This window comes from Odocoileus virginianus, chromosome 24 (genome assembly GCF_023699985.2).
Source record: "Odocoileus virginianus isolate 20LAN1187 ecotype Illinois chromosome 24, Ovbor_1.2, whole genome shotgun sequence".
Classification (NCBI taxonomy): Eukaryota; Metazoa; Chordata; class Mammalia; order Artiodactyla; family Cervidae; genus Odocoileus; species Odocoileus virginianus.
This window is the reverse complement of record NC_069697.1, coordinates 6,844,513-6,856,815: the sequence shown is the minus strand read 5'-3', so window position 1 is coordinate 6,856,815 and position 12,303 is coordinate 6,844,513. Positions and strand designations below refer to the sequence as shown.

The 12,303-nt window shown below is 35.5% G+C and overlaps 1 protein-coding gene across 9 annotated transcripts in view; it reads right to left on the bottom strand.

Annotated features, from left to right (window-relative positions):
- NAV3 (neuron navigator 3) overlaps window positions 1-12,303 on the bottom strand; it is an 889,111-nt gene that overhangs the window by 47,479 nt on the left and 829,329 nt on the right. For all 9 annotated transcript variants that reach the window (XM_070454242.1, XM_070454243.1, XM_070454238.1 and 6 more), the window contains one exon: window positions 2,658-2,769. In XM_070454242.1, the coding sequence (XP_070310343.1) occupies window positions 2,658-2,769 (112 nt within the window). The remainder of the gene's footprint in view (window positions 1-2,657; window positions 2,770-12,303) is intronic.

Sequence of the window (12,303 nt, the reverse complement as noted above, 5' to 3'; positions counted from 1 at the left end):
TTAATTTCAGTATATCAAACTTTATATAATTATTTTCCCAAAAGTTAAATTTTGTTTTTAAAACTTATATTAATATTTTCTATAAAATTTGAATAAGCCCCTTTCATGTACAAGGCATCAACATGGCCAGGATTTAGTTTAAGAAAACAAATCACCCTGCTATCAACCAGGAAAAGTAGACCATAAATAAATGAAGGCACCAAAGTGTAATGCAAATTTTGTAAGGGAACTACAGTTATTTTCAAAAACATATCACAAAGGGACTTCATACAGTTTGAGAGTCAAGAAGGTATGTGAGAGTGAAGTGAAAGTCACTCAGTCATGTCCGACTCTTTGCAACCCCATGGACTATACAGTCCATGGAATTCTCCAGGCCAGAATACTGGAGTGGGTAGCCTTTCCCTTCTCCAGGGGATCTTCCCGACCCAGGGATGAAACCCAGGTCTCCCACATTGCAGGCAGATTCTTTACCAGCTGAGCCACAAGGGAGGCCCAGGAATACTGGAGTGGGTAGCCTGTCACTTCTCCAGGGGATCTTCCCAACCCAGGAACTGAACCAGGGTCTCCTGCATTGCAGGCAGATTCTTTACCAACTGAGCTATCAGGGAAGCCCCAAGGAGGTATGTTTAGGCTAACTCTCGCAAGATCTCAGAAAGTTTTTATGCTGAACAAACACTGTAGAAAGTGCCAAGCAGAATAAACAGAATATGTAATGAACTTTTGAAGAACTGAAGTTCAGGATAGCTAAAGCATGAAATGACAAAATGCAAGACAAGGTCTAAAAGACTGTCTAGAACATAAATGATAATCATTAAATACTTGTTGAATAAACAAAACTGGCAAAGAGAGATTATGTCATGTTAAGGAGTCTGTATTTTATCTGAAGGCAATGGGATACCTGTTAGATATACACTGTTAGACCCCTGCTCTGGTCTCAGTGTGAATGGCACAAAGAGGTGAAAGACAGGGCTGGAAGGCTATTTAGGAGCCTGTGGTCACAGTTCAGGGGAGAGATGAGGAATGGTGATAGGAGGATCAGAGAAATGGAAACGAGAGATGTTTAAGAGGTGGGATCAACAGAACTTAGTGATATATTGAGTGAGGAGAGGAGGATTTCTGGTAATATGGAAGGATGGTGATGCTTTTGACTGAGAAAGGAGCATTGAAGGCAAAGGCAGGTCTGCGAAAGAAGAAGACAAGTTCAAGATAACCCGATAGAGTCCCCTCTTTAGCAGCTGTATTTACAGATGTGTGACTTGAGATTAGCCTGCCCTGGAGAGATATATTTGACAGTTATCAACACAAAAACAATAATTATAGATAGAGTATTAGATGGGCTTGTATAAAAATTTAGATAGGATGAAGAGAATCATAAAATGTATAAAATCATAATGGAAGAGAGCTTGGGACTGGGCTCTAAGAAACACCAGTATTTAACAAATGCAACAAACAAGTGAATCTACAAGAGAAACTGTGAAAGGAAATTTCAAATCATAGAAGAATAAGAATATGCATGTAATGAGCATCAGAAGAAGTGAACGTTTCAAGTATGATGGAATAGACATCACTATCAAATGCTATTTCTATGATGAGTATAATAATGTAGTGGATTTAGAGTTATATAAGTCCTTATTGATGATGGAGAGAACAGTTTTGGTGGAGTAGTGGAGAGAAAAACCATGCTCCAGTGTCTGAAGTATGACTGGCTATTGAAGACACTGAACAATTCTATCAAAAATTCCCAAAATTCATCTGGAAAAGGGCAGAGAGATGACAGAGCACTCAGGATTTAAGAAAGCATTTGTCATCTGGTAAAGAGTTGAGCATACTGAATGCTACTTAAAAGAGACTAAGAATAAGTAGAAATTATGTAAAGAGAAAAAATGACATGATATTATCACAGAGTATTTCTTCAGTGGCAATCAAAGGGGGTGGGGGGTGGCAAAAAAAGATTATCATTGTTTCAGATTGCTGGAGCGTTGTTATTGTTTAGTTACTAGGTTGGGTCTGACTCTTTTGTGGCCCCATGGACTGTAGTCCCCTAGGCTCCTCCGTCCATGGGATTTCCCAGGCAAGAACACTGGAGTGGGTTGCCATTTCCTTCTCCAGGGGATCTTCCCAACCCAGGCACTGAACCTGTGTCTCCTGCATTGGCGGGTGGATTCTTTACCACTGAGCCATCTTGAAAGCCCTACTGAAGCATAGTAATAATTAAAAACACACCAACTTTTAGTCCATTTTCTTACTGTTTTTAAGTTTTCTACAAAAAAATATATTTCTTATTGCCCCCACACAGGACAAGTTGCTCCCAATACCCACTACTTCGCCATATTGACTGCTATATTTTTACATAAAGATCTAAATTTCCATATTCCTTCTCTGGTTTGTTTTGCTCAATGGAAAATATGAATGTATTACCCAACCTCTCTAGACCCAACTTCACCAAATCAAGAGGAGAGAAGAGTTTGGCTGTAGGAGCCAATTCCTAAGGTCAGTTTGATACTGAAGGCTACTGTTCTTAAATTCTGAGATTCTGAATACTAGCAATTCACATATTATCAAAGGCAGTGTGACTGAGTAAAAGCAGCTTTGCTCTAATTAATAAAAATAGATGCCTACCAGATTGCATGAAAAAATGGCAAGACTTCTACAGATACCTTTGGGAGGGTGGTCAGGACCGTTCAGAGCTCCCTGAATGGCTGCCTGGGCAGCAGAGTTCTGGGCCTTCAGCATTTCAATGGTTTCTCTTAGTTCTATCAGTTCAGACTCCTGTGAAACAAACAGAATTTAGAAGCTTTAACACTTAGAGAGAAGAGCAAACCACTTGTATTCACAGCTCACTATCTAATGAGCTTGGTTTTATGTAGTGCTACTGTCCTGGGAGATCTGGACGCTTGGCTGACCTTCTAAGTTGTATCCTGCAACCTTTTACTTGTAAATGTAAGAAGCTAAATCTGATAGAGAATTAAAAAATAATGTTTTGGTTATTCTCTTACAAATGTGACCTGAATAGTCTTTATTTCTGTAAAAGGGTACCCCAAACTGAGGGCTCCCCAGGTGGAAAAGAATCCACCTGCCAATGCAGAAGACACAGGAAATGCGGGTTCGATCCTTGGTTCAGGAAGACCCTCAGAGGAGGAAATGGTAACCTACTCTAGTATTCTTGCCTGGAGAATCCCATGGACAGAGGAGCCTGGCAGGCTACAGTCCATAGGGTCACAAAGAGTCAGACACAACTGAGCACACACACACCCAAAGCTGACCAGTGTGACCTAAAACAAGACAGCACACTGATCGTTTAGATGCCAAACTTATCACTACTACCCAAAAGTATATCATATGGCATGTACTGTTCATTGGAAACCCTGAGTTTTTGTCAAATGAGTGATTTTAGATTTTCCCATCTGTTTTGCATTTGGGATATAGAGTCTTTATATTCAACAACAAAACCTGGAATTCATTCCTAATCCACTCCTATTAAATGCCATATTATTAAATCTGCTATCATATCAAGATCATCTTAGATTTTGGCACTTTTTAGGCAAATAAAATTCCTAGTATAAAGACCTAGCGTCAGCAAGCCAAAGAAATTTTTAAAAACTGAATAGAAATATATGTAACATATAGTCCTTAAAATAGTTAAATTATTTACAAAGCTTACAAATAAAAATTTTATGACACTTATTTTCTTATTGGGACTTCCCTCTTAGCTCAGCGGAGGAATCTGCCTGCAGTGTAGGAGATACAGAAGACATGGGTTCGATCCCTGGGTCAGGAAGATCCCCTGGAGAAGAAAATAGCAACCCATTCCAGTACTCTTGCCTGGAGAATCCCATGGACAGAGGAGTCTCGCAAGCTACAGTCCATGGGGTCTCAAGAGTCGGACATGACTTAGCAACTAAACCACCACCACCACCACCATTTTCTTATTGAATTCAGGGTAACTTTAAGCTATGTCTCAATGAAAATTCTTGTCTAAACTTCATCATCCATATTTATTTAAATGAGTATCTTTACCAGAAATAAAGGACTCACTATAAGGAAGATAACAGTAGCAGCAACACCAACCAGGAACAGGAGTGTTGTTTCAGCGAAAGCAGTATTTTCACCAGGAGCACAAAAATAAGGAGTATCCCTGGCTGTGATAGCAATCCTAAAAATTAGAATCCTTGTGGACCTCTTAGGAGGAGAATTCCTCCATAATATATTTGTCATTCATCATTTTTTCCAGTATCTTTGGCAGAAAGCCAAAGAACTGCACTTGAGTTTTTCACTCAGCGGTAAGCAGTTTATCCCTACTTAACATCTCCCAGTATATATGAAAAAAAGCAGGGTCATGATAAGTGCCACTGAAGAAAACTGCTTCATACATGGGAATGTCCAATGGCTATTCCAGCCTTCAACACTTTTTTTAAAAAAGATGGATGGTGCTAATTGAAATGATAGCCAAGTTCAGCATAGATACTCAGTACGTCATATATCTGTTTTCCCTGAGTATCTGGCATATTCTTAGAGGACAGGCATTTAAAAAAAAAAAAAAAAACTCTTATAGACTTTTAATAGCTTATAAATCAAAGAATCTCATAATAGAAAATCAGTAGTGACCTCCTGGATTCACACATGGATCTTCAAATATTTGACTGTAATTTCACTTGCGTTTATTTGTCATAAAGGAAAAAGAATATGTGTATGAAAATTACCAATACTGTGACAAAAATTGTGTCTAACACAATTTGTCATATTTTATCAGTCTCTCCAAGTTCTATCTGTATTTTGCCCCTTGTCTAACTAGTAATAGATTATTTTACCAAAATTTAATATGCTTCCCATTTAAAATAAATCTCCCAAGTGATAACATATGTACTGGAAATTCATTCTACTTTTACCAGAAATATATTCACAAAAGAACACCTATAGTGCATATTTAATGAATCACATAATTTAAGTAATTTTACAACTAGCATGGATGTTAAATTTTAAATAAACTCAATTTCCATACTTGAGTTTAAAATCAACAGTGCTAAAACATTTGCCTTTAGCTTAAAAGAAGAAAAAATGAAAATTAAATCTCATATAAATGTCTAAAAATTTAGCTTGATTTTATGGGTTGGTTGACTTATTTCATTTATTTCAAATTTTATTCTTTTCTAGTGAAATCTCTTCTAGAAACTACTATTTTTTTAAATTAGAAGTAGAATGTTCAGGTAATATTGATTTTTTTTTCAGAAAACTGTGTTTAATGAAATAGAAGAATGATCACATTCTAAAATCTTAATTATCTTTTTTAAAACAATAGCTATTGGCAGGGTAGTTATCACTCAGGGCAGCACAGTAAGCCCAGAGGAAGAATAACTATGTAAGAAATATTCCCATATATATGGGAAAATCACATCTATGAAAAATTAGTTTAGCCAAACTCAGTACTTCCTCAGGAAAACTTTGTAAGTATAAGCAAGTACCTATAAAATGTCACACTGACTTTAAAAAAACAAAATAGCTAAATTCTACACTGATAATCTTTTCAAATCTGAACTAGTTATCTCTCCATATCTGCAAAAATCCCTTTTTTCTTACTTCTGTTAATGAGACCCACCCTCACCATAACTCAAACTAGCACATATTTTTCTCTGAGCCTTTCCATGTGATTGCTTCCTGTGCTTTGAATATTGTTCTTCACCCTTAAGGAGTATGGTGAAGTATCTTTATACACAATGACACTAGTTTTCTTTTGAGGAAAAATGAAAAGGTTCCTTCTCTATATGTCCAGACCATTAAATGCATTGAGTGTAGTTAGCTGTTGAAGAGTTTATCTTTTCATCTGACTTACGATCTGATCTCAATAAATGTTGGAATGATTTTGTTCAAATGTCTGGTCTTCATTAAACAGATGTTTCTCCCCTTCAAAGAATGATGAAACAATTCAACTCTACTGCATATTTTAACAAGAGGGTGTCTCATCAAATAGATGCCATATACTAAAAACATCAAAACCTTATCATTCATTTTAAGACAAAAGTCTCAATATAGCTAAATCGCTGGAATACGCCCTTTGGATGGCAACAAAGTGAGTTTTTTCTTTATCTTTTTTTAAAAGTATATAGAAATGAATATAAGGCATTTCAAAACTTCACTGAGACAGCAATTTTTTAATAGTTTACTTCTAGTGTTCCTCTTTCCCCTTTATAATTATAGTTGATTTTTCACATTTTTTAAGCTACATATTTTCTAAGATGCCTATAATTCATGGAACTTACAACAATGCCTCCAAGTACAACTATGATTTCTGTATTTATTTATTTTTTTTGGGCGATGCAAGGGAGAATGAATGAGAAAAATAATTAGAAGTGAGTTCCAGAGATACCCAACTATAAAATTCTTTGATAATCTGAAATATATTAACATATTCTTTTCATTTTAAAGGTGACTTAATAGAAGATACTTAAGTTTTGAGGATCCCTTTTAAGCCTTCAGAAAGAACCTGGAAAATATATATAGCATCAAGAGATGAATTTGAAGTCTATTTCTCCAATTCAGCAGTTTTCTGTTTCCTCCTCCGCTCATTAGGTACCAAAGAAAAGACTGCCTCTAGAGTAACTCTGCAGAGGGTCTTGGGAATAAGATGATCAGAGAGTATTTTGTATGTATTTCCCACTTTTCAAAACTGATACTTTAAAATGTGAGAACTGAACTAAAATTTTATTTATGTACAATGAGCCTTTCAAGAGAATGATGCCTCAAACACAAGCTTGCCATTTAAGATTTCAGTATTCTATGACAGTTTCTTGTGTAAAAGAGGTTAGATGGAGTCAATATCTCTTCTGTTTTGTACACATTTCTGAGGCAAAACAAGTTATCATGGTCAGATTTTAAATGCTTCAAAATAAAATGATCAAATATTGTGTCAGAATACTAACCTTTCTTGGTGTTTTTCCAACCTAATTTCCTAACTACATCTGACTTCTTTCCAAATTTCTCCTGGACAGGCCTTGTTGAGAATCCCATGGCTTGGCAACAAATCTTATCAACCAACTGGAACTTCAAGGCAAGGTTATTAAAATTTTTCCACTAAACCTGCCTTTTGCTTCCCCATATTGACACAATTAATTATACATTATCTAGCTGTGGTTTCTTTGAACATGTCCTACTTGCCATTCCCTTGTGTGTGTCTTGAAATACCATGAGGTTTTCTACCAAATGAATCTGGCCATTCCTGGTTCTAAGTGAACTGAATTCATCAAACCCCAGTAGCCTAAGTCACTTGAATAATCTATAAGTAACTTCTGGATTCAAATTATGCTGCACCCTAAAAGGCTAATGAATGCATTTTCTGAGTCTAGTGCTGAATTTTTAGAAAAACATTTCTAGACATAAATATTTTAACCTGAGCTAGGAGGAATTAATGTAAATACCCAATTCAACTAAAATTTTAGCTTTTATGTTAATCATTTCCAGAGAGTTGCTTTTGAATTTTCTATTTTAGTATTTAAGTGTCTATTCATCTAGTTATCAAAAAAAGTAGTTTCACAGAGGTGAGAATAAGCAAACCCTAGACATTATATTTAGCATAAAGATCAATATCTGAGCTCCAATACTCATACAAAACTATATTCCTCTGTTGTGCTCTGACCTTGTAACAAGACTAACCGAGCGCACCTTAATATATGTTCTAATCAGCTCTGGCACTAGATATAAAGAAGTGATTTGGAAGTCTTTTAATTATCAGTGAGTAGATAGCCTTAGTAAATTTTCAAGGACAGCAAGACAGCAGGCTGTATAAAAATTTCATTCATAAAAATATAGATTTGCAGAATTCTTGCCATTTTGATGACTTTTATTATAGCGTAAGAAAATAAAATCCTGAATAATAATTTGTGTGACATTATTTTTTTCAATTCTGACAAGGCTGGTACATTGCGAGTACCACTTTAGATGCAATGAAAAGATACTGTTTCATCACAATGCTTCAGGGCATTAGATCTTAAGTCTTTTAAAGAATCTTGGTAGAAAAGTACTAGTCAAGGGACAAGGGCCTGAAATCCAGATAAAATTCTTGATCAAACTATGTTACTATTACAATTTGTTGAGCAGGAGGTATCAGGCAATACCTAGAAATAATATTACTGTACAGGCAAACATTATTGACAATTATCTTAATTACTTCTACTTATGCATGAATGCATTCAAAGTCGCTTCAGTCATGCCTGACTCTTTGTGACCCCAGAGACTATAGCCCACCAGGCTCTTCTGTCCATGGGATTCTCCGGGCACGAAGATTGGAGTGAGTTGCCATTCCCTTTTCCAAATCTTCCCAACCCAGGGATCGAACCCTCATTTCTTATGTCTCCTGCATTGGCAGGGAGGTTTTTTTTTTTTTACCACTAGCGCCATCTGGGACGTCCACTCCTATTTAGACTTACTCTTCTATAACATGTGAATCTTGTCTTGTGTTCAGTCGTGTCTGACTCTTTTGCAATCCTTTGGACTGTACCCTGACAGGCTCCTCTGTCCATGGGATATTTCAGGCAAGAATGCTGGAGTGGGTAGCCATTTCCTCCTGCAGGGGATCTTCTCAACCCAGGGTTTGAACCTGTGTCTCCTGCATTGCAGGTGCATTGTTTACCCACTGAACTATCTGGGAAGCTTGATCTTTTGGCAACTACCGGAAATGCTGTTAAACTACTGGAAAATGTAGTTAGATTTTTACCTTCATTAACTATCTTTTATCCTGTTAGTCTAGTGTCAAAAACTTTTACTTCAAAAGACCAAATTCCTTAGATATCTTTCAGGCCTTGGTTCCACATTTCCCTACACACTCCTTCTCTGTCCCTCAATGTGTCCTATCATTTCCCCCCTTGCCCTTCACTCCTATGGTGTTCCTTTGTCTATGGCTTACAGTCCTTGATCTCTCCTGATTTTTCTTTATCCACTCAGAGCCTGACATGTGTCCTCTGTGTGCCACCCCATTTATAAAACTAGTGTGAGTAGATCCACAGACATAGAAAACATATTATGGTTACTAAAGGTGAAAGCAGTGGAGGGAAAAAGTAGGAGTTTGGGATTAACATATACACACTACCTATATAAAATAAATAATCAATTAGGACCTACATATAGCACAGGGAACTATACTCACTATTTTGTAGTAACCTACAAGGGAGAAGAATTTAGAAAAGAATAGATGTAACTTGTTATATAACTGTATATAACTGAATCACTTTGCTGTATACCTGAGACTAATACAAGATTGTAAATCAACTATACTTCAATAAAAAAATAAAAGTATAAGTAAATATATAATATTATAAACAAACTAGTATGAAAATGCAATGGTTCTCTGTGAAAACAGTCAGGGCATCATCCTGTTATATTTCTAAGTGTACCTCATAATTTTCTGTCTCCTGAGTTATTTATACATGTCTTTTCCTCTTTTTAACCAGGCCACACATATATAAAAGCAGTGTTTTGGCACGTACATATGGCAAGAGAATCAGTGTGACTTGGCATCTGGAAACAAGGAAGAAACTTAGAACCCTATTCAAGGGAGCTATTTCTAATTAAAATTTTGATACAGTTTTTAGGATATTAATGACATATGATTATTAAAAATCCCACACTGAAGCAGGAGTCTTGGATTTGTTAGTGTTAGTGTGGTTCATCTATTTGTTAATTAGGTAACACAGCACATGTGACCATCCTGGCTTTTAGTTCTCCACGTGTTAGCATTCCACCTTGCTTCTCAGTACGGCATTCTGATTCTCAGCTTTAAATTTTTCAGTGGTGCTTATCTTCATCTGAAATCACGCATCTTGTCATTATATTTTTATCATAAGCTATCATGTACTAGAATATGAACTCTATATTATAACCAGTCATTAACCAGGACGTGTGTGTATGTGTGTTTGTATTTCACTGCTGAATTCTCAGTAGCTAAAATAGTGTCTCATACACAATAGAAGTTCAATACAACATGGTGAATGGCTAAATGGACAAAGGAACCTTGGAATTCTAGAACAGAGTTTCAAAACCTCTGCTCTATATTATCTGTTCTTTTTTCCTCGGGATTGTTGGATCACCAGAGAGTAATACGCCCTTTTATCTTAGCTCCCTGAAGAAATGGCTTTACTGAAATATGACTAAATGTTATGCCCTCAGCTTTTAGAGAAATGCCTATTTGAACAGCGGTTTTGTCTTTTGTTATTTCATGACCTCAATTTAAGAAACTTCACAATAAATTTGTCCTTGAATTCAGTGTCTGTAAGTGTGTCTCTTCAATCTAAATTATGCTCTCCTGGTCAGAAAATGAAAACTACACATTCTAAGAAATCTCCTTTTGTGCCTTAGCTTCTTTGAGGTGAATTCAATTCAATAAATCACTACTTTGGGGCAGTAATTACCTAGGTAAGCACCTTGTTACATATTCTTCTACTGGTTTTCAAGAGATTCTGTCATTGAATTGTGCTATATCATAACCCAATAAATTTTATAAGATTCTTAAAACCACTTTGGGAAAAAAGCAAGTTATAATCTCAGATTAATAAAATAAAAATGGTTAATAAAATATAATGCTAATGTTAATGCTAAAAAACCCAATGTTAATAAAATGAACATTGCTTTGTAGGTATACAGCTTTCAATTAAAAGAGCAACTATTCCATTTTCAGTTAAAAAATGTCAAGGGCAATTGCAGACATTATGATATATTCTGAGAAAGCTTTACAATTTTGGCAATATTACTTCAAGGATAATATGAAAACAATTATATAATTCTTTGTAGTATAGAGATATATTGCAAAATAGTTAGAAATTTTTCATAGACATTATAAAGTAATATACATGTATATATTTCTGATTTCCATGAGAAATTTTGCCTATAAATATAGAAGAGCTGAAGGAAATATGCAGAGGCAAAATATATCAATTTTGACTTCTTAAAGATACTGACACTTAAATATTATCCATGATTTCTAACAATATGCCTGGCACATAGCCAGTGATGAATTTGATTTACCTTACATTTTTTAATGGAAAAAAGAAAAATGTCAAGAAAGGTAACATATGTTGATTATTCACTGCCTGTGATACATTATAATATCTCCCTTACTCCTCATAATGATTCTATGAGGTAGATATTATAACACCCATTTTCAAAATGATCGAGCTGAGAGTTAGGAAAGGTAGATTCTACAGCTCTTGGCAGACCTCACCGAGATTTAAACAAGGCTAGCTGCCCTAAAAAAGGCCTTTAATCCTGTTTGCTGAGTTTTTGTATTATTTAGTGAAATGGTAAATATGTATCCTCCCAAAAGAGTAAGATAAAATATGTATTTATGGTCAAAGCAGTTTGTTATCTTCTGTTTTTGAACAGACTTGACAGAGATAGAGGATGTTCTCTTTCATGGGCAGGATAGATAATGAAATAGGAGAATGAAATATAAGGGCAAGCAGAATATAGTTTTAAATTCATATCAGGCATCTATAGGTATATTTGATATTCTCTTCTGGTTTAACTGAACTGTCCACCTTTTTTTTAACTTTAAAAAAAGTGGTAAACTGATAAAACTCAGTAACACACACTAGTTCTTTAAAGCCAAACCATACTTTATAGAAGTGAAGCCAAAATTGAAGCCATCCTCATGGACAGATATAGGTACTGATTATGAAATTATCCAAAATTAGGATTATGGATTTCTTTGAAAATTAGAGGAAAACCATGGACATCTTCTCACATTATATACTTATGTGATTTTAAAAAATATTTCTACACAATTTTAGAGACGTTTTAGACACTCATCCAAGAACTCAGATTAGGGTCACCAAATTCATGACTAGAGGTAAGTTACTGGTCGTCATGTGGAAAGTGTCCAGATTGTTTCTATCTAGCGTGGACCTTTTTGATATTTCTGCCTCTATGAACCAACTTCTCTGTTTCTATCTTTTAAGTGCTCCTTCTCCCAATCTGTAAAATCCTTAAGTTTATTTTAAAGCTTTTGCTGTAACTTAGCTTTACTTCAAAAACAGCATCCCCAGATGCCAACACATCCTCGTTATTCCCCAGTTACACACGACTGCATCTTGCCCCATGGATACTGGAACCTATGGCCCCTTACTTTAAAACGATCCTAACCTCCATTTTAGGCCTTCTTTGTGAGCATCTCAGACCACAATATGGTCTACAATATGGTCTTATAGACCATGAATTTGGGAAAATTCTTGTCAAGAGCATTATCAATTATTCCTAGAATATTGTAACTATCTCTTGTTTCTTAATATTTGGTACTCTTTCAGTAGTTCCTATCAGAAATAA